This window comes from Amblyomma maculatum, chromosome 5 (assembly GCF_055883805.1).
Source record: "Amblyomma maculatum isolate TAMU_Amacu chromosome 5, ASM5588380v1, whole genome shotgun sequence".
Lineage (NCBI taxonomy): Eukaryota > Metazoa > Arthropoda > Arachnida > Ixodida > Ixodidae > Amblyomma > Amblyomma maculatum.
In genome coordinates, this window is record NC_139348.1 from 153,912,503 (window position 1) to 153,933,315 (window position 20,813).

Below are 20,813 nucleotides of genomic sequence, written 5' to 3' on the forward strand. Positions count from 1 at the left end.
CATTGTAGTGAATTCAAATGACACAGCAATTATTATATCGCTGTATTTCCATCCCTCGCGTGGCCTAGACTTGACTGCGACATCACAGCCATAGCTCGGCTGTTGAAACTGGAACAGGTAAGGAAAGATAAATTATTCAGCAGCCGTAGGCGAATTTGACGTGGTGATCCGTGTACATAATGTCCTAGGGTCCAAAACTTAGGTGTCTATAGAGAACAAGATCACAGAAACATCTGCAAATATGTATCTTTTTTTGGATTCGACAGCGCCACAACTTTGAGTGTACGAGAATTCGAACTTTACATTGCGCCTATCTGATCCTAACCATACATGCTAGCAACTGCAGCAGAAAACGCAATGCAATGAGCAACAGTAGCTTCACCTTTGATCAGCTGTTCAACCGATGGTGCTGATGATGATGCTAGTAACTACATTGCTTCTGCAGATTTTGCGGTGCCAGTTTCGTCGCAAAAGCATTGGACAGAAGCTGTACAAAGGGAGATAAGGCAATGGTCGTACAATTGGAAAGTTCAGGGAAAAAATTCAGGAGTCTGCCAGGTGAATCAGAAGGGTTGCCAGGTTTCTGGTTCCACCATAGGGTGGGTGTAGGTGGGGGGTGGCCGTGTCACAAGACACCACAGACAACGCAGCTTTTTCATGTTCTCTCGAATTTCTTTTTATTTGCACTCACTCGCCATGTGCGGAAACAAAATAAAAATGGTGGGAGAGGCACATACCACGCAGCTTGCACGAGTGGAGACTTGACAGTTCGGCATGCAGGAAGCAAAAAGGGGAGGGGAGCGCCGCTCTGCAAGGAACCGGGTCGTCGCCAATAAAGGCAGAGAAGAGCGAGATGCTTTGCTGACCAAATAACACAGTTGTATGTACAAAAAAGTGACAGTGAGAGAAGTACAGCTGCAGCAGGGAAGCACAATTCGTCCAACGTCTTCATCCTGCTCAACAGCTGCAAAAATGGCAGAAAAAAAAACATAGTAAGACCCCACATTGTAGCTAGGCTTTGGGTAAACAGTATTCGGTTCAAAGAAATAAAAATTTATTTTTTTCTCGAAATACAATTGGCAATTGATTTTTCAGACTGTGGGACTGCATAAGCCTAAAAAGAATTAATTTCACCCCAAAATCCACATTGCTGCAACTTCTAAAGCCCTTTTCATATGCAAGCAAAAACACTAGCAACTTCTACTGCAGCGACGCAACAACCTGTTTTCAGCTGTCGCGGCGGCTTGAGCGGCGAGAGCGACGCAGTTCGAACGTGTTGGAAATTTTTCGCGTCGCTGCCGCTCACTGCTGGGCTTGTTCTATGCTAACCGGCCTTTAGTGTGAATGCAGCACAGAAAGGGTGCACATTCAGAGGCTACACGAGACTAAATGGGCGTGAGGACATACCGTGGCGCCACCTTTCGGAAGCGCCCGCGTGACGAAGTGGGACAACTCACACTGAAATGCTGCAGTAGGATGCTCTCCTAGGTCGTTCAGCAGCTCGTTAGCATTACATTCATTTATTTATTTAATATACACCTCGGTCTGGGCCTGTATAAGCTTATACTGAGGTATTAGACCCACTCATTCGGCAAGACAACGCTTCACCGAATCGAGAGTTATTGAAGATGGCAAGCTTTAGTGCTAGCGACGCGCACCGGCTGCAGCATTGCTGCAGTTACGAAAAAAAAAACTGCAGCTGCCACACAATCGGTCAGATGTAAGCGGTCACTGAATAGGTAATAGAATTCCTCTGCAAGAGCAGAGGGCAGTCAGGAGCCTGAAAGATGCGAGCGCCTTCGCATAGCGCCAGCGGAAGTGGCACCATTCGCCTGCTCCCTTGAAAGTAGTACAGTTGAATCCCGCCACAACGAATACCGCCACAACGAAATTTCCGCGACAACGAATAATTTTTTATTCCCCGCGAGTATCCTATAAGAATTAATGGCCTAAATTTCTCTGCACAACGAACCATTTTTGCAGAGCGTTTCCGCTTCAACGAAATTTTCGCGTTCAAAATCGAAACCGAAACTAGTTTTATTGGCGAGAAGTCCAAGTCAAATCCAAAGCCACATTAAGCATGAAATCACGTGATTGCAGTTCCGCCATTTTGGCTTTGTGTCGTGGTCGCGTTGTTCACTCGCTGCCTTTCTCTTCGACAACGACGAGTTTTCATCCGCAGGACACGATGGCAACGCAAGTGAAAAAACGCAAAACTCTTTCCCTTGAGCAAAAAGCTCAAATAATCGCCCAAGCAGAAAGCGGAAGGAAGAAAGCGGCAATTGCTGAAGACTTCGGAATTCCTGCAAGTTCGCTGTCAACGATTCTAGGCAATAAGGACAGCGTGAGAATGGCACTTGCTTCAGGCACATCCTCGAAGCACAAAAAGGTGACGCGGCCCCTCCATGAAGAGTTGGACAAAGCAGTGCATGCGTGGTTTGTGGAAGCACGAGCCAGCAACGTCCCCCTGTCCGGAAGCATCGTCCAGCAGAAAGCCTTGAACTATGCATGCCTACTTGGCATTGATGATTTTAAAGCCAGCATTGGCTGGCTAAACCGTTTCAAGGCCCGCCATAACATTGTTGGAAAAGTGTTGTGCGGCGAGTCAATGTCAGCAGACGTGGACGGAGCAGCTGCTTGGAAGGCGAGTAACATGGCCAGAATTTTAAGCAACTTCGCGCCTGCAGACATTTACAACGCCGACGAGACCGGGCTATTCTACGAGATGTTGCCGGCTAGGACGCTTGACTTCAAGGGGCAGCGCTGTCACGGCGGCAAACACAGCAAAAAACGCATCACAGTGCTGCTTTGCACAAACATGGATGGCTCGGACAAGCATCCGCCGTTAGTCATAGGCAAAAGTGCCAAGCCGCGCTGTTTTAAGGGAACTCGTAGCCTACCTGTGCAGTACAAGGCGAACAACAAGTCATGGATGACCCGCGCTATTTTCACCGAGTGGATGATGGCATTCGACCGCGACATGAAGCGGCAGGGCCGTAAAGTTTGCTTGCTTTTGGACAATTGTTCAGCGCATCACTCCGACGAAGTCAAGCTCACTAACACGGAGCTGAGGTTTTTCCCTCCCAATTGCACGTCTGTCTTACAGCCTCTCGATCAGGGCGTGATTCTTAGCCTGAAGCGCGCTTACCGCGGGAGGTTAATTCAGCGGCTGCTTTTTAACACTGAAACCGGCCGAGACACGAAGGTGGACTTGTACGTGGCACTGCAGATTATGTCTGCTGCCTGGAGCACACTGGGGCGCTCAGTAATTGTGAACTGTTTCAGGCACGCCGGATTTGCCGAAGGTCGACCCGTACACTCTGCTGGCCTAACACCAGGCGTTACAGACGACGACGAAGAGGTGTCACCGGCTCCGGGGATCGCGGCCGCCTGGAAAACGCTGGGAGAAATAGGAACCGTGCCGCCTAATCTCGAGCTCGACGAATACATCGGCGCTGACGCTTGTGTTGTTGTTCACGAAGATGTGAGTGATGAGCAGATCATAAAAGCTGCCCGGAATGATAAGGACTCTTCCGATGAAGAAGACGACGACGTACAGGAAGCGCCGGCTGCGGCAACCGCCGTACAGGTGATGGACGCTTTTGATGTCATCAGGAATTTCGTTGCTGTCCGAGACGACGATGTTGCAATGGGCTTGCTGACCGAGTGCGAAAATCGCGTGACGGCGTTGCTCGCCGTGAAGCGTAAGCAAACCAAGCTTACAGATTTTTGGCATTAAACGCCTTTGCTGCTGCTTGGGCAATTCTTTCTGCGTTTCACGTCAAATTTTTGCGATAACGAAGTTCCGCGAGAACGAATTTTTTTTCGTGCACCGTGAATTTCGTTATAGCGGGATTCAACTGTACAGCAGACAAATTGGACTGTGGATATAACATGGATTAATTTTCTAGCAAGTGTGAAGACGTGCATTCCAGCCTCGGTAACAATGCAAGATCAAGAAGTGCAAGGCTGGCATTCTTTATCAACCAAAACCACAGAAATAAACACGACTATTAGCTTCTAAAACGCACAAATTCAGTCGAGCGTCTGCATCAGCAGCCGTAAGAGGAGTCACATGATCCCACTTGCTCCCCTCGGTCGACACTAGCGCCGTTCGCTCCAGCGGTGGCGCTCGCGCCCAATACCCATGTTTCAGGGGCAGCTTCGGTCAGCTGCAGTTACATGGCACATCTCACAAAACTGTTGAAACAGTGGATCATGAGATCCCGTCACGTGGGAGCTCGTTACTAAAAAGTAGCTTTTGTCGTTACTACTAATTTTAAACATTATTTCCACACATGCCATTGAGTTCCAATTCCTGTGAGCATTTTCTGCTTCCTGCAGCATGCCACAACTGATGAACACAGAGCCAAGACAATTGAGATGGCTCATGTCTGGCTTCTCTCTGCTTAGTGTTTTTTTTTTTTTTCCGGGACCAATTAACAGACTTGAGCGTTTACACTGATTTACGGGTTAGGACCTATACTACCCAGAACAACCGTTCAAGTGACGTGAGAACATGTGGCAGTGGGAAATGCCGCCAAATCGGTCGATGTGATGTGTCCCCTAACCACCAACTCGGTCAAGCTGAACTGTGGTTGGCGCTGCCACTGAAAAAGCCCGTGCAACAGCAGTATTAAGTTCATCAGATGACGGATGGTAGCCACTCTCATGAGCGCCGAGTTTGACGATTGGGATAAAGTTGAGTGGTGAAAGTGAAGCAACCCACTGTCATGGAAACTGCTGCACTCACTGTACAGAAGGCAAATATGGCGGCAGAGACTCAGTCAGGGCTGGCCCTCGCAACTAGGCTTGGCAACTAAAACTGATGACCAGCGTTGGAAACGGCGTTACATTATTTTATGCACCCTGCAGTGGCCCAAGCATGATGTGAAGCACTTTTCCTGTTATCAAAATGCCAATTTTGAAGGTGGTGTGATACAAAATTTAAGGCACTCCTATAACATCATGCTAGCCATTTACTTCCACTCGCTGTCTCTGAAGCAGTACGTCTCCCACTCGCTTCGCTGCTGCGTTTTTTGAACATTCGGAACAAAAGGGCTAGCTAGAGACAGGAAAGTCCTACAAACTGCAGCACATTACGTACCAGAAAGGTATGCGCTCACGCCCACTCACGCACATTGTGCGAACTTACAGAGAATATGAACCTTACCAATAAGGAGGCTCCCTCTCGGCTCTCTTAACTACACGTTATTCGAGCAAGTTCCCTGAAATTTAAATGGATGATGTTCCACTATGCTTATATGGCTGCCTAGTGGTAGTCACTAGGCAGCCATATAAGCATGATGCCGCGATGCATCCAAATTGCAGATGGTCTTGTACATTCTCCCTACGCGGTATGATGCAGAGCTGAGCACATACAAATTCACACTTCCGAACTTCCCCCGTCCACATTTGTATTTCGTGTACGTTTGATGCATCATAATACAGGGCGCACGGTGCAATCGGGCATTTCAAAGACCACCCTGTCAAACCATGAACATTATAAAATTGTCGCAAACAGTTGAAAACGTGCCAAGTGGACCCATGTGCATTGGGTTCAATCTCTTTCTTTCAGATATGCATGCAAAAAGATGCACATGGACGCTCACTAACTCAACAAATGTTTGCGTTCAATTAATTGTGGCTGCCCGTACAGTGAAGCAGCGTGAACAGTCCAAAACTAGGGCAGGTCAGGAAAGGTGGTGTTTTGAGGAGCCCCAGCATGATTGTTCCAAACCCCTGCCTCACTCACCGCATGACAGTGCTCTTCACTTGTCCAATCTGTGGTTCTCCTCACTGCCTGCTCGCTCTTGTCTCCTCTCTCGTGAGCCCCTGTAATGGGGGAGAGAGAGTTCACTAGTGACTGCTCAAATGATGCAAATTCAAGAGTTCAATATTGAAAAAAGAAGGGTGAGAGACCGCAGAACTAACTTCATTCAGCACCCTTGAAACCGGTAATAAAGATGTTAGCTTTGTCAGCATGCCAAACTATCGAACTATAAAGAGAAATGGCATCAAAACAAGTTGCCTTTAAATATCCTAATCTAACTGAACATGTGGTGCCCTTAACGGCTTTTTTTTTTTTTTTTTTTAAGTTCTAAATTTCAACACCGCGAATGCATCAGCAGCCATAAGGACACATAAGCGCTAAAGTTGGGAGTGCTCTAGATAATTATGACCATTCAGGGTTCTTTTAACGTGGGCCAGCATTACGCAGTACACAGGCACCTTACAATCAGTCTCTACCAAAATGCAGCAGCCACGGCTGGGATGGAGCAGTTGGCAGCTTGCAAACAAAAAACGCTGAGGCGACCAGCCATTATTTTTATAGACCAGTATAAGTATATCTGATCGGGTCTGAATACTCTGGATATGTATGCGGCACCTATCTATCAGTAAAATCGAACGATTACATGGTTATTATGCGATTACATGGCATCGCACGGCGCGTTGAATCAAGTCGCACACTACTTGCCTCCGCTCACGAGATGACCGTCTGTGGCGACTGTCGCGACGGGAGTGGTCACGGCTGCGGTCTCGCTTGCGGTCTTTCGAAGAGCCCCGGGAGTGACGCGACGAGCCTCGCGACCCGGAGCGGCTGCGGCGGTGCCGCTCTCGCGATCGTGACCTGCACAGCAATGCAGCACGCTCAACACTGCAAACGTGCAAGGACAGCCATACAACGCAGAATCACAAAATAAATGCTGAGCAAGTTAATTAGTTACGTAGCTAAAATGTTTCACTTTCAAAATTTACAATGCAGTCTGATTTCACCTTCGACCTTGCAGTGCAGCTTGTAAAGAAAAGCCCAGGCCTCAGATGAGCGTGCAGGACTAACATACTCTGCGACAGCTGCAATGGAGGCAGAGCCAAGGAGCTTAAACACACCCCTCCCCTTTCTGCCTGCACAGCGATATATAGCTTCCCATTGCAGCTAACATTCTCATCTGAAAACAATGTACGTGCAATACTAGAGAGATTTAGCATACCGTGATCCGCGATCCGCCTTCGTGACACTCTACCGCTTGTGGGCGGGGCGTTCAAGCTGATTGGTTCCGATGCGCCAGGTCAATGTGCCGACATCAAGTATGTGGCGCCATCTATCGCATCAAAGTGATCTGGGCATGCGCAATGGAACACGCGGTGGCGGTCCACGGTAGCGGATCGCGGATCACGGTGTGCTAAATCTCTCTATTACTTGAGGAATATTTCTGACATATGATTTCTTCACAGTCTAAGCAAAGCAAACAAAATCAGGCCCGATACATTGACGGTAATTTTTTGCCAGCCAAAAAAAGATGCACGCACAAAGGAGCATCACAAAGTACAAGGACTGCTGCCCATGGCCATCAACGGAGAGGGAAGTGTTGCTAAATCTCTTCTGCACTAAGCTCAATCGAAGTGCAGACTGAATTCTGCGACTACTAAATGGGAGCTGTTCATACCTTATGCCGAGATACACTAAACCACACTTTTATGGAAAGTAAAAGTGACAATAAATGCTGCTGTACCTCATTCCGCGGTTAGATCTTAAAATCTAACAGTCTGGATCACATTTTCGCGGAAACATTATTTTCCCCGTGCAGCTTTTCCTAAAATGCATCAATGAAGCTTGACCACATCTACAATTCAAATTAAACCATTCAAAAGGAGAGAGATAGGAAAAGGAGAGATAAGCAGCTGTGCCCGGCTTAGCATGGCAACGAAGGAGCCTCTGCAAAACCAAAGCAATCTGCGATAGCAGCTGCAGCATTCGCACCTTTCCACCCATGCACATGTCAGCGTGATTACTTAAAGTGGGCATTTCCAAAATTTAGGCCTCACCGGCGTCTCACGGGCCGTTCCTCCATGCCACCGCGTCGGCCAATGGGGCTCCGACTGCGGCTTCGGCTGTCGGGCCCACCCGCCCGCCATGCAGCGGGCCCGCCTCGCGAGGCGGCTGGCCGACGATCCGCGTCGCGTTCAGCCAGCTGGTCGGCGCGAGCCTTCTCGCGCTTCTCAGTGACTGTCTGCTTGAGCTGCGCCAGCTTCTCACGAATGGCAATGAAGCCCAGGTGCAGTTTTCCGCCAAAGTGGTCGGCCAGCCGCCGGTCGTTGTCGTGGATGCCCAGGTAGGCCGAGCACACGTCGCACACCCGCAGCTGGGACAGCAGCAACAAAGGGGCGGTGCATCAGTTTGTCAGCACACATAACCACAAGCGACCACTGCTTGAGGCTGGTTTATCATTATTACTACACCAATATACGTTAATTGTAGGGACCTCAGCATCCTTGATGATGACATGTACAGTCTAGGTCAAAAGTCCCGAATCCAGTGGATTTTTATCTCAGCCGTAAAATGAAGCAGTTACTGTGCCATTAAAGACTAAAATGCTGTTAAATGCTATGACAGTTTCTTGTTGTGATAAGAAATCATTTCCTAGCACTTCAAATGCCCTTTGGCCTTTGATGATGGCGTGACGGCATCATTTTGCGACTGATATGAAAATCCTTTTACTTCAGGACTTTTGATCAAGAGTGTACATGCAGTAAAAGAGTGTCAAGGGTGGCAGTATCGCACGTAGGCTTAAGTTGAGAGTAGCATCATTACAGTCTGATCAATGCCAGTTACACTTCACCAGCGACAATGCAAACCAAACTCTCCGCTCTGAGACAAAGTTCACAGCACCGAATATTTAATCCTCTCTCTGCCTGCACAAATGAGCAAAGTTATCCGTGTTGAATGACGTTTCCAATGTATTTTTGGCAATTGCGACAAATCCTTTCGAGACCGACCGAAGTTTTCCAATGCATACCATTGAGTTGTTTTGTCGCTCGCTCAGGGCTATGCAGCTGCTCTGACAGATGCAACTGATTAGAAGAGCTTTAGAAAATTTCTGAAACTGAAAGAAAAGCACCATTGTCCAAGTCATCACCTTTTGCTGCTGGTACGAAGAAGCCGGCATGGAGTTGCGGTAATCCTGCTCCGCCTCTGCCTTCTTCCGCCGGATCTCCTCCACTTCCTCAAGGAGCTTGAGTGACTCCTCAACATTGCCATCAGCGCCCTTGGCCTCAGCCGCAGCCAGCTTTTTACCCATGTTCTCTGCCAGCTCGTGCACACGGTTCAGCTGCAAACGGTCAAAAGTCACTCCATGAGTCTACCAAATGCATCCAGTGTTCCAGGCAAAACACTCCGCAGCTTAGAAATGTCCCATGCCGTATGGTGCACACATTTTATAAGAAGGTACCGTATTTACTCGAATGCAACGCAAGGGGCGAATTTGCATAGTGCCCAATGGGATAAAATAAAATCATGAATGTAACGAGAAATAAGCATTTGAAAAAGCACCTATAATAGACAATGGGGCCTTGCAGTCTCATCAAAAATGCTCATTCGTCATAGTTGTCGCAGGCAGAGCTCTCGGAAGACTCAAACTTATCCTCTCAGCCGATGTAGTCCTCAGAAGCCTTTGCGGTCAGGCTCACATTTAAAGATTGCCTCCCATCGCATCTGCCACCCATGTATGATAGATTAGTCGAGCTGCCGCAGAACTTCCGAATTCTTCTGCTAGTATCAGAATAGTTTTTCTTTTGAAGCGAGCCTCGTACCGTGCACAGCACATTGCCATCGTGCAAAATGTGATAACAGAAGTATGTGCACTAATCCACTGCGAAAGATGTTATTGATAAGCACAGGGTAAAAGTGACAGTGTGATCCTGAGCCTACAGGCAAAAAGCATTTTGGCATTGGATGAATTGGGATTTGGCTTCCCTGGTACCCATGTTGCCAATATGGCATCGTAAAACCACGGAAACCGAAACCGAGTGGTGACGGATTTAATAGGGCTGCACCCGGCGCTGCTTTAGGCCACTAGCCACTGTATTTAGGCCAACCGAATTGCAGTGTTCGATTATGACGCGAGGGCAGACTTTTAGAACCAAAAATCATAAAAAGAAGGTTAAATTGGAGTAAATAGGGTACTTTTGGATAGTTTGCGCACTCTCAACTGCTCAATATGCAGTACCGAAGAAAAAAAACCTTACATGTCGTTCTTGCTTTCTCGAGATTTAAACTTAGAGGACAACTTTCACAAACCAGCTTTCAACAGCCCAGGAAAAAAAAAAAAAAAAAAGCCCAGATATTCAGACATTACATTTTTCATCCCTTGAACAAAACAAATCTCTGTGCACAGTGTCCCATTACGTTGTAAGATGGACAAAGGTGCCAGAGACACATGCTCAATCAGCCAACCAGTTCGCAGCCGTACCTTCAGTGTCACCTCTGCGCTGAGTTCCTCCTGGGTTTCCGCCAGCCGCCTCTTGGCCTGCTCCGTTCTACGATCACATTCACTGATGAAATTCTGAAGGTGCTCCATAGCCTGTCCGTGGTGAAAACAAAATCAGAAGGCTTCCTCAGAGCCACAGCAGCAAAGCCAATGATACATACAGTATTTTCTGTTCATTCTGACTGTTAAATCAAACCAACAGGTTTGCATTACACCACACTGCTCTCGATGGCTGTCAGTGCAGTGGAATATTTTAAAGAATCCTTAAGAGACAGACACATACGACCTTGTCTGCAAAAACTATTTTGCACAATCCAGCTTATCAATTCGAAGTCCCAGACATGAATTCTGATAAGACAAAATGCAGAAATATTCTTGTGAATTTAGCTCCGCATAAGCGGGAAACTTTTATCTGGAAAATACTAGGATCTAAATCATGAACCACTAATTAATGCCAGAGAGTGCTTTTGATTTGCTGTTGCGACAACAGCAGATGAAAAGAATTCACTGTAAGAAGTTACACATCTTTCATACGAAATGCCTAGCTAATTTTTACTCAGCTGATTCGATGCAAGCATGGAGTAAAGGGACCTTTGGTACACCTCGCTAACCACAAAATTGAAAGAACAGCAAATTTTGCCACAGAGCAGCATGGAAAATAGCCCCCCTTCCCTCCCCAATCAAACACCCAGTGCGATTTCAATGCATCAGCCTTGTATTTCACTAACGTCACCACTCACGTCCACGTCGTAAAAGTAGTCCTTCTTCTTAGAGGCGTTCTCATAGTCGGCCCTTAGGGCCAAGTCGTGGATCTTTGGACAGTCACCCAAATCCATCCTCTGAAAATGTCAACAAACAAAAAGAAAACCCTCTCAGAAGAACTTCGACCAATGTAGCACAACTCAAAAACAGACACGGAAAACTCCATATCAGACAGCACCAGAACACCACAGACAAACTTAGCAGAACCCGCAAGCAGGTAGCACCATCGAGAGCCTGGAAAGAGAAATATTTCCAGCACACTTGTGGCAATAAGTTATCACGGGACAGTTGAATGATGCCTTCAATCAGATTATGCACGACCACTGTGACCATTATATGTGACGGCCTCCACAACTGTGCTGTTTGCATGTTCCCCGCTATACTCCTCACGACTTGTCTGCAGAGCCAGCACTACGAGCATGAAGTGATGGCTTCTACAGCATGTTGCACAATTACCAGCGGGCTGTAGAATGCTTCTCCCAGCTAAACCGCAGAATCCTCGCAGTTCAAATTTCGCACAGAAATGGTATTTTGTCATATTTTTTAATGCCAAATTTATTTGAGGTATTTGCCTGATTCAATCAAAAGAAGTCTGATGTTCTTGACGTGTGCGGCGGTGACAAAGCAAAAGAAACCACTGCCCCAACGCTAACACCAAAGGCGCCATCTTGTGCTGTTTCCCCCGACTCTGTCACAGCAAAACGAGAGGCGATGGAAGGTTGTTGCACAGGATGGCACCACCAATGCTGGCGTTTGGGCATTTGCTTCGCGGCCGCCGCACACTGCAAGAACGTAAGACTTCCTTTGATTGAGTCAGGCAAGTACCTCCAACAAATTTAGTATTAAAAATTAACGACAAAATGCCATTTTTGTGCAAAATTTGAACTGCGAGGATTGATTTGTTAATTGTGCAACGCGCTGTATAATTGTGCTTTTTCATGTTTGCTTGTTATTCTCTCTCTCGTGACTTATCTGCAGTAGAGTGGAAGCTACAAGCATGACGCAACGGCTTCCATTAGTGTTCTCAGCTCTCACGCTCTCTTACTTTCCAGACTCCACTGTAAAATAGTTGTGATGAAGCCTAGTGTTGGTTAGAATAATTCAGGGTTCTTGCGAGCACGTCACTTGCACACCAACGCCTTTTAACCGGTCTTTATGATAAAGGTGCACTGCTGTGCAACACCCACCGTGGATGCCAGAATGTCGTGCGGGCAGCAGGCCAGGAGGAAGCTCTTGCACACCCGGGGGTCCGTAAAATGCACCTTGTAGCGGTTGTTCTCGCCTACAACAAGACAGCAGGATTGCAGGCTGTGCACTTCGGGTCAACCACACGTGAACACACGCACACCTAACAGAACTACCCACAATGCAAGGTGCCCTCTTCTCCTGTGCACAACGAGGATAGGACAACCGACCTACAATGACAACCACAACGAACTCGAGCTCCAGAGGAAGCAACTACTTGTACTACGAAGGAAGAAAAACCCGAGAGTAGTTCACAAATAGGGCTAAATTGTATCGCCTCTTCCTTTATTTCCAGAAGACTCACAATAACCTGCCGTTGGAACAAGTCATCGATTTAGGCAATCAAACAAAGGACTTCCAACAAGCATACCACAGGAGCACGGCCTAGCGCAACCTACTTATGCAAAAGCATCAGTCTAACAACAGTAGAATGCAGCCTCTACCAGAGCCAAGAAAAACTGAGAACGACCATTCACGTACAAGACCACTGTCACACACCAAAGTGCAAGACACGTTGAAACTCCCTCAGCAATAAACCTAACTTCAGTCTAATTCCGTAGTCATCCTACAGCGCAAGAATATATATCATGCTATTCCAGGTATCCAGATGGACAACCAATAATGCACCCATAAAGCTACTGAACACTGAAAAGGCCAATCACGTGAATGTGTCAAATGAACCTTTAATGATCATGATGATTAGCATATTGACTGTTGCTGTCTTAGGTAACAAAAAAATGCTCTGCCACTGCTAAGAAGAAAAGCAGCTACACTGGCAAAGCCGTAATTTTACGAGCTACTCAAAACTCCCCAAAACTGTAAACTGCCATCCATGCGTGGCTTGTAAAAAAACGAAGAACTGCTATATTCCTCAAGACTCAACAATGTTTTGTGCCCAATATACCGGTACGGACATGGAGATTCATAGAAAAACTTCCTTGTTGCATCAGAATTAACTATTACTGTGGATGTTAAACAATGCAAAAACTATGAAAGAAGCACATAACTGGCACTGTCATGCAGAGAGAAGGTCAAAGCCCCTGACTGACAACTGCTATTAACAATAAATAATGGAAAAATAAAATTTAAGGAAGCACATAACTGGCACCAACATGCAGAGAGAACATCCAAGCACCTGAATGACAACTTCTATTAACGACTCTCTAAAAGCCCAATAAGATTGTGACCAATGACAGAGGACAGTGAAAACTGAAGCAAGTGGAAATTCCAAAGCCCTGCGCCTGCCACAGCTCTCATGCTACGACTAAAATGTACTGTGCTCAATAACTTCATCCATGAAGTGACAAAAGATGTGCTACTAAGTACACTGAGGGCAAATGGCAACGCTTTGCCCAGAGTGGCAAAGCATGCTAATGCAACCAAATGTGAATGTCATGAGACTGCAGTTCAGTCTCCGTCTCCCTAAAACCCATGTGCCCCAATCTCTCGCACAAAAAAAAAAAAAAGAAAGAAACTTGTTCCACTGGTTGGGCACTGAAACTACAAAATTACAATAGCCGTTAGGTTTTTCTCACTCATGACCAAGCACTGCGATGATGCTCATGTTGGCTCACCACTTGCCGCAAACCGCCGAAGCAAAGCGCAGTAGTCCCTCCGAAGTCGGTGCCGCCGCCTCTCGCCACATTTTGTTAACAGGCAAACGAGGAAAGGTAGATTGATATTTACACGTGCGATGATCATGCTTCACGGCTCAGCGCGTGACACACTCCGCGATGGCAAGGAATGAAGACAGCAAGAAGCACCCCGCCGGACAAAAACAAACAAAAAAGAAAGGCAACAACAAAGAGCAAGGGGAAAGAAAAAAGAAATCTGTGCTTGTCCGGTGAAGTGAATTGACGTACCCAGAGCTGCTCTCGCCGTCCTCTCATCACATAAAAACGTACCCAAAACCGGGGAGCTCCCCAAACACCGGCCACAGCGCTGCTTGAAACCCAATGCCACCACCTGCTCCTGTGTGTCCGCCGCCTCTTTTCCTTCCTTCCTTCCTCTCTCTCTCTCTTTCCTATGCCCTTTCGCAGAGAAAAGTGCAGCACATACACAGTAAGAGGTGACACTATCCACTGGCGAGGTTCAACAGTAAACTTGGAAGGCACGCCTCCCCCGCCTCACGTACGGGAGAAGGGGTGCGCGGTACGGTAAACGAGGAGTTAAGAGAGAGAGAAGGAATCTACGTACGAAGTGTGCAGCTCCCCGACGACGACGACACGGTGATTTCGAAAAAAAAAAAAAAAAACACTTACGGCTCGGAGGGGAGAGGGTTGACGCCAAAGGCTCAAATGTGTGGCACGGCTCACGAGTGAGGAGGAGGAGGAAGGAATTGCTGGCGGCCGCCGCTTCTTGGCGAAATGTAGAGAACATGCGGAGACACCCCTCCCAATCCCTGCAACCTGGCTCCCAAGACTACCGGTACCTTCTATGAGTGACCCGAGGTGGGCTGCTAATTTATAAGCAGTTAAGTCGCAGCAGCCACCAGACAGCCTCGTTTTGGCAGGAAACTAAAGTAGTATGCAATTAAATGGACACTAAAGGGAAATGTCAACAGATCATGAGCATCAGCCTGACTAAGAGGTTAATTTTGGTGGTGATACCAGCGGTTTTTTTTTTCCTGTCCAGAAAGGCGACTGCAGAAATGACAAAAAAAAAAAAATTCCTTCCCGTTTTAGAAATTCCCTGAAATGGTGGCACTGTTTGTGATGCATGTCAGTGGCAAATCCAATTAATACAGAACCGCTTTTCCCACATATCCAATGCACCTTTGTTACAACGCTTATCCGCAAGCGGCACCATCATACTGCCTTGCCATGACGCCCAGCTAAGCACTCTTCCAGCATTAGTAGTCGTTTTCTTGCCATTCAGACATAGTGCAAATGGCCTTCACAGTGCAGCCTCCGCTGTTGTCACAGTGCACAATGGCTGGACGCTAGGCCGATTGAACGAAAGCGAGCGATGCTAGACATGCTTTTGTATCCCAGCAGCACTCACTGCACTGCATGCTTTACATTTTCAATGATTCCTATGAAATTACTGCTGTAGGTGAAAGTGAGGAGCGATTGGTGGCTGGTGACTAATTCACCTCCAGGCGCAATTACTGAAATCCTCAATGGGCATCAATCCTTGCACGCATTTCGCTTTCACGCAATTTGCCGGCTCATCCAAGCTGTGTTCTCAGTAAAAATGATGTTTGTGACCTTAAGACCAATCTATCAATCTATCAGTCTAGCTGAACTTAGTATTCCCCTTTAGTGTCCCTTCAAGCAAAGTCGTCAATCAGGAGAGACATATGTAAGACTGCCGGCTAACGTCATGAAACACTAAAGAGCTAGACAATCAACAAGAGGCTGTGATGAATAATTAAAGCTTTCTCACAAGTTTCCGAATGCCAGTTTAGGAATTTCACTACAAGAGCAACCAGTTGGTACACAAGCCAACTGCATCACCTAAGCTGGTTTTCATTCAAAGTATGAGAAGCTTTTTAATGCACACACTCAATAGAGCAGGTAATTTCTTCATGCATTCATACATAACTAATATGAAAAAGCTGTCCGTCACAGCCAATTAAGACCAACTGCAACAAGGTTATTAATTTAGCAGTCTGTTGCTGTATCTGTACTAAGTAAATTATTGTTCTTGGATCAAAAAGTGAGAGTCCTTTAATTCACAAGCTTAGCACAAAAGGTTTCGTTCATACAAAAATGATGCCGAGATTCTGGGGATCCCTTACTGTTAAGAGTGATTTCGGGTAAGTTGCAATGCTTATGAGCTCAGTGTTAAGCAACATTCACAAGTCTTAACAAGGCCTGACAAGCCTCCTGTCTTCAAGCAGGTACACAAGAAGAGAACTGCAAGGCATTGGTTCAACAAACAGCTATGAACTAAGGAAATCGCACATACGACACCGTCCACAACTCTAGAATCTCCAACGATCAACAGTGTCTCCACACTGGCAGGTGCAAGATGCTTGGTTTAACTCAAGGGGGGAAACACCCCCCGAACACAAGTACATAAAGACATAGGTGTATATATGTATAGATATATCGGCAAGCCAAAGACTCACGCAAAGTACAGCACTGAACAACTACACTCTCCCGGTTCCAGGTCAAGAGACGGGCGTCTCTTTAGTGCTTCGCCTGGAAAAACACGGGAACAGACCTGTGTATAGCCCGGCAAAGCCCGCACACGCACAGTCCCCAGCCCCCTTTTCCCTCACAAAGCCTCTGTCTTTATTTGCACGTGGCACATACATTAGGTGGCGCCACCCATTTTCTTGTTTCACAATATGCACAGCAAGAAGCAATATGAAAGGAAACATGGGGGTGTGTGGCCTTCGCATTTCCCAAAGGGCTGCCACCGGGGCATGCTCGAAAAGAGCAGCCGACCAAGCTTACTTTGCATACGTCTTTACGACTGATTCTTATCGAAAGTCGGTGGCTGCGTTTTGCAAAGCGTGGAGGCCACGCGCTCCCGTGTTCCCTCAAATACTGCTTCTAGCTGTACACTGCATGCAGCATTGCCTGATTCGAGCCTTGCGACAGACACCTCTTGTAGCACCTGACTGGACTTGTATCAATGCAATGTCCGTGTGAACTGGTTTCCAGATTTAAAAGACTTCATTTTGAAAACAATGACCGTCATTTTGGTTCCTTGCTGCCTTTATCCTGTTCCACTTATTTTTCCAGGTGCTTACTCACGATTAAAAAAAAAAAAAAAAAAAAAACGGTTCAGGTACAAGTCGGCCGGCATTTCGAGCCTAAATTATGCGTGCCTATCCATCCCAGCCAGAATGCTACGGTGATGCAAAACACAAGCGTGACCCAGAGATGTGAAAACGCGAACACACACAAGACAGAGTTGTCGCACCCAGACACAGTTAAAGTGATGCCTTTTAAAACTTGGAACTGTAGCTTCCCCACCAACAAAACATGTTGGCCTCGGGACAGTTGTTTGTCACTTCAATGCACCTTCAACATCCTTTTATAGACCTTCGTGCATCTTGAGAAACATGGTTTCTGGTAGTCGGTCCAAAACAGACCTCAAAGTGCTTGCTCTGGTTTCTTCGAATTCACAAAAACTGAGACCAGAGTGCGTAAGGAGAACCTTTTCATTTATTGCAGTGCTGCGCCCACAGGTTCGAGACTAAAATGCCATAATGAAGGCCCTTACATCAGCGAAACAAACAAACAAGCCAATCTTCTCATTACAACATTCGTGCTTCAAGCATTGCACAATCAAAGCCATATCCCAGACCTCTATGCAAGGAATGCTAATTTTTGTTGCATATGACAGAAAAATTAACAGAAAGGGTTCCGAAAGATAGTGCTATGACACGACACTTAAAAAAAATAAATTCCTCTTGCAAAGATATTCCGCTCACAAGTTTGAATTGCCCCGTATGTTAGGTGGAGGCTGTTTTGTTATTAAAAGACCCTGGGTTACTTAAACAAAATGCTGCAACAAAAGCATAAATGTTAACTATGTGCAACAGAATGTGACACCTTCCATGCCTACGAATATATGAAGCTGCAGCAAGTGACAGTGACTCATACGGTCATATTTTATGCCACAAAGATGACTACAATCTACCAACCGGCGAGACCGAAACCATTAACAGTATTAAAGACGAAGCCAAAGATGCTGTGCCATAGACAAGAATTTATATGCAGTAAAAAGCTGATGTAACAAAAGATGCCCGCCCAGATGCAAATTCGCCAATAATGGGGGCTACAGTGCATGTTTTCAACAGTAAGGCTGCCAGGATTGAGTTTTATCTGAGCCTGCACTGCACTACAAACATGAAGAGGAGCAACCTCTGAAGTTGTCCAATACCTGCTGATACAATGAGCCACATCAAGGCGACACAGGCTCCTAAATAGTGTGTTTCCCTGCCTCAGTGACTTCTCTTCTTTTTGGAATCTACAGTGCTACTTAGCCAGTCACTAGACACTTGTTCTCTGTGTGATAGGTACTGCCCTAAAATTCCTCTCAATATTGTCAGGGTATTGCAAGCCTGATTTTTTCCCCCATTTTGCTCTACTCTTTTTCAGCTTATCACCTCAATCCTTCCTTTTTCAATGACTTGCTCCATGACAAAGCTTTTTCATTTGCTGTAATGTATCATCACCCCCAACACACAACTTGTCAATGACAACTACAACGCTCTGCAAACCATTCTTACTGTCCGTATAACTGCTTTCCGCATGGCTGGAAACAGCATAGACAAAGTTTTGATCAGCTGCATCCCATTATCATCAGTAACACATAAGTCTTATTTTTAATTAATGTTTCTTGTTGCACATGTTCTTCCTAAAATGTATTGTGATTATGACAACATCCCTCTCTCCATCCCCACCCCCCGCCCCTCTCGTTTTTAAATACACTCCTCTGGAGGGCCTTTAGCATTAACTTGAATTAATGAATAAAGTGCAACATTTCTTCGGAATGAAGCTAACAACTAATCACCATGACTGATGATGCAAAAGTAAACTCAAATGTCTTTGAAAACCGGGCCCTCCCGCCCTAGCATAAAGTACACAGCTACACGACCTTTCCTATGAAGGACCTTGGAAGGACCTATGAAGGACCAATGGCTCAATCACTGTGCCATCATCAAGTTGCTTTCATTTACCTTCACTTCCAAAGGTAAGTTGTGCACAATAAACTATGCTGAAATTTGTGCTGTTTCCCCCTGGAGTTGCTTGTGTAAGCCGAACTGCAGTTCCAAAAAACGCTGTGCGAGATGAGCGTTAAGTTACGAAGCACCCTTGGCAATGAACTCCCACGTCTTCAATGCATGATTCAGCTTTCAAAACCAGCAGATGAGGCGTCTGCCGCAAGGCTGTACAATACAAGGGCATGGGTGCGGATAGCTATGTGTTATCCGTGCCATTTCTACAGCGTAAACCCAAGCAGAACAAAGTGAAACTGCCCTACTCGCACAGACTTCCAGCTGAAATTCATTTTATTGAGCTGGTGACACACCACCTGACTTTTCATCATTTGACCCGAGGCAGCAAGTGTATATACACTTACAAGGCATGTCTCAGGTGCCTTCCCGTGGATATGATAAAAGCAAATTTGCAGTTTCTGTGTGCAATGAGCAACACAAGTCGGCTTTGCGCAATTTTACATAATCATGTATGCTCCATATATAATTTTTAATAAATTTTAGTTGGAAGCCTGCAAATGTAATGTGTTTTTTGTGCTGTCCTGTATGTGTTACCGCTGTAGAAACATCCTGTACAATACAATGTAACGAAGTAACTGTCGAAAACTAAAGAAACAGACCTACACTCGGCCCACAGATCGCTTTCCCCACGATAGCCACAAACCCAGGTCAGACCGGCAAATCCTTCTGCTCACGGGGAAGTTAGCGGTCGATCAATCGTGACAACCCGATTTCCCTTCACCCATCTCCCTCTCGAAGCCCGCTGCGAAAATATTACGCGCTCAGGCGGCGTGACTCTCCCGTCTGCGCACTCGAGTGAACACACACACACACACACACACACACACACACAAAAAAAAAAGCACGGAACGAACAATGTGGATCGAAATCTTCCCTGACACGGAAAAAGCGCTGGCCCCCTCTGCGACTGTGCAAACACTCCCGAGAAAGACTGATACAGCTACATTCAGACCGCTGCTTCCTCTTAAAAAGCGAGAACACCTTTGCGCTCTTCAGGAAACCTACCTTTGGAAGAAAAAAACAAAAACGAGTACAGGCCAGGAATAAAATCGCGCACCGCTGAACTAGGTAGGGACTCGACGATTTTTCAGACCGCAGCAGCCATTGCAAAACTGGCTCCGCATTGCATCGCTTAAATTAATGCCTTTCGTTCTGTCGCAAGTGAACGGCGATTGGGTCTGTTTAGACAACTAGCATACGCGGCATTTCATCAGTGACGTCTCGTCCAAAGCAGAACTCTTACAGCAGTCCACGTAAACGGAAACGCGAGGAGCGCTTTGAAAAGGTGTGCCACCGAGGCAGACTGTGCTCTCCAAAGGCCTGACGTTAACCGTCGCCTCAAAAACAGCTCGCAATTGGAGAAAGAGGACGGAACTTACCATCACGGCCGGTGCCCATTAGCTGGTCCAGCATTTGCCGCATCTGTTCGTGAGCCGACATGACGAGCTGTGAGATGAAGCTTATTTCTCTCAATACGTTAAATACCTTTCGCCAACGCTAAACACGCTACGCGTACAGCGAACCACCCCTACCACCAGACACAAATGGCGACCGCTGGCGTCGCGCAAAATTGCGAGCCGACGACCGCATCAAGGCGCTTGCATCGCTTAGGTTATGTTGGTGCTCTAAGGATGAGCGCTTGAACAACAGTAGACTTGAAGCTAAACTTTCAAATTTTTTGCAATACACTCATTCTTAGCAGAAAAACGTTCAATTAGGATCTTGGTCTTCGCGCTGTGTTTATTTCTTAGCAGAAAAACCTTCCAATCGCTGTTTCAAAAATAGTGCCTTATTTCCGTAATTTCTCGCTGCACTCGGTGCATTCAGCGCGAGCT

The 20,813-nt window shown here is 46.5% G+C and overlaps 1 protein-coding gene across 1 annotated transcript; it reads right to left on the reverse strand.

The window, feature by feature from the left end:
- Positions 1 to 651: 651 nt before the first annotated feature.
- On the reverse strand, positions 652 to 20,544 carry LOC146190001 (putative RNA-binding protein Luc7-like 1). Its single transcript, XM_084604724.1, has 9 exons — positions 20,358 to 20,544; positions 12,218 to 12,312; positions 11,009 to 11,107; positions 10,251 to 10,361; positions 8,919 to 9,110; positions 7,828 to 8,144; positions 6,479 to 6,631; positions 5,756 to 5,835; positions 652 to 964 (listed from the first exon to the last, which is right to left on the reverse strand). The coding sequence occupies exons 1-8, from the start codon at positions 20,416 to 20,418 to the stop codon at positions 5,772 to 5,774; spliced, it is 1,092 nt and encodes a 363-aa protein (XP_084460850.1). The 5' UTR covers positions 20,419 to 20,544; the 3' UTR covers positions 652 to 964; positions 5,756 to 5,771.
- Positions 20,545 to 20,813: the final 269 nt, after the last annotated feature.

Excerpts from the sequence above, each read along its gene's own strand:
- LOC146190001 (XM_084604724.1), bottom strand. The coding sequence starts at position 20,418 with ATGTCGGCTCACGAACAGATGCGGCAAATGCTGGACCAGCTAATGGGC. Across the intron at positions 11,108-12,217 it reads ACGACATTCTGGCATCCACG|AGGATGGATTTGGGTGACTG; the intron begins GTGGGTGTTGCA and ends TGACATTTTCAG. Across the intron at positions 6,632-7,827 it reads GAACGGCCCGTGAGACGCCG|GTCACGATCGCGAGAGCGGC; the intron begins GTGAGGCCTAAA and ends ATTGCTGTGCAG.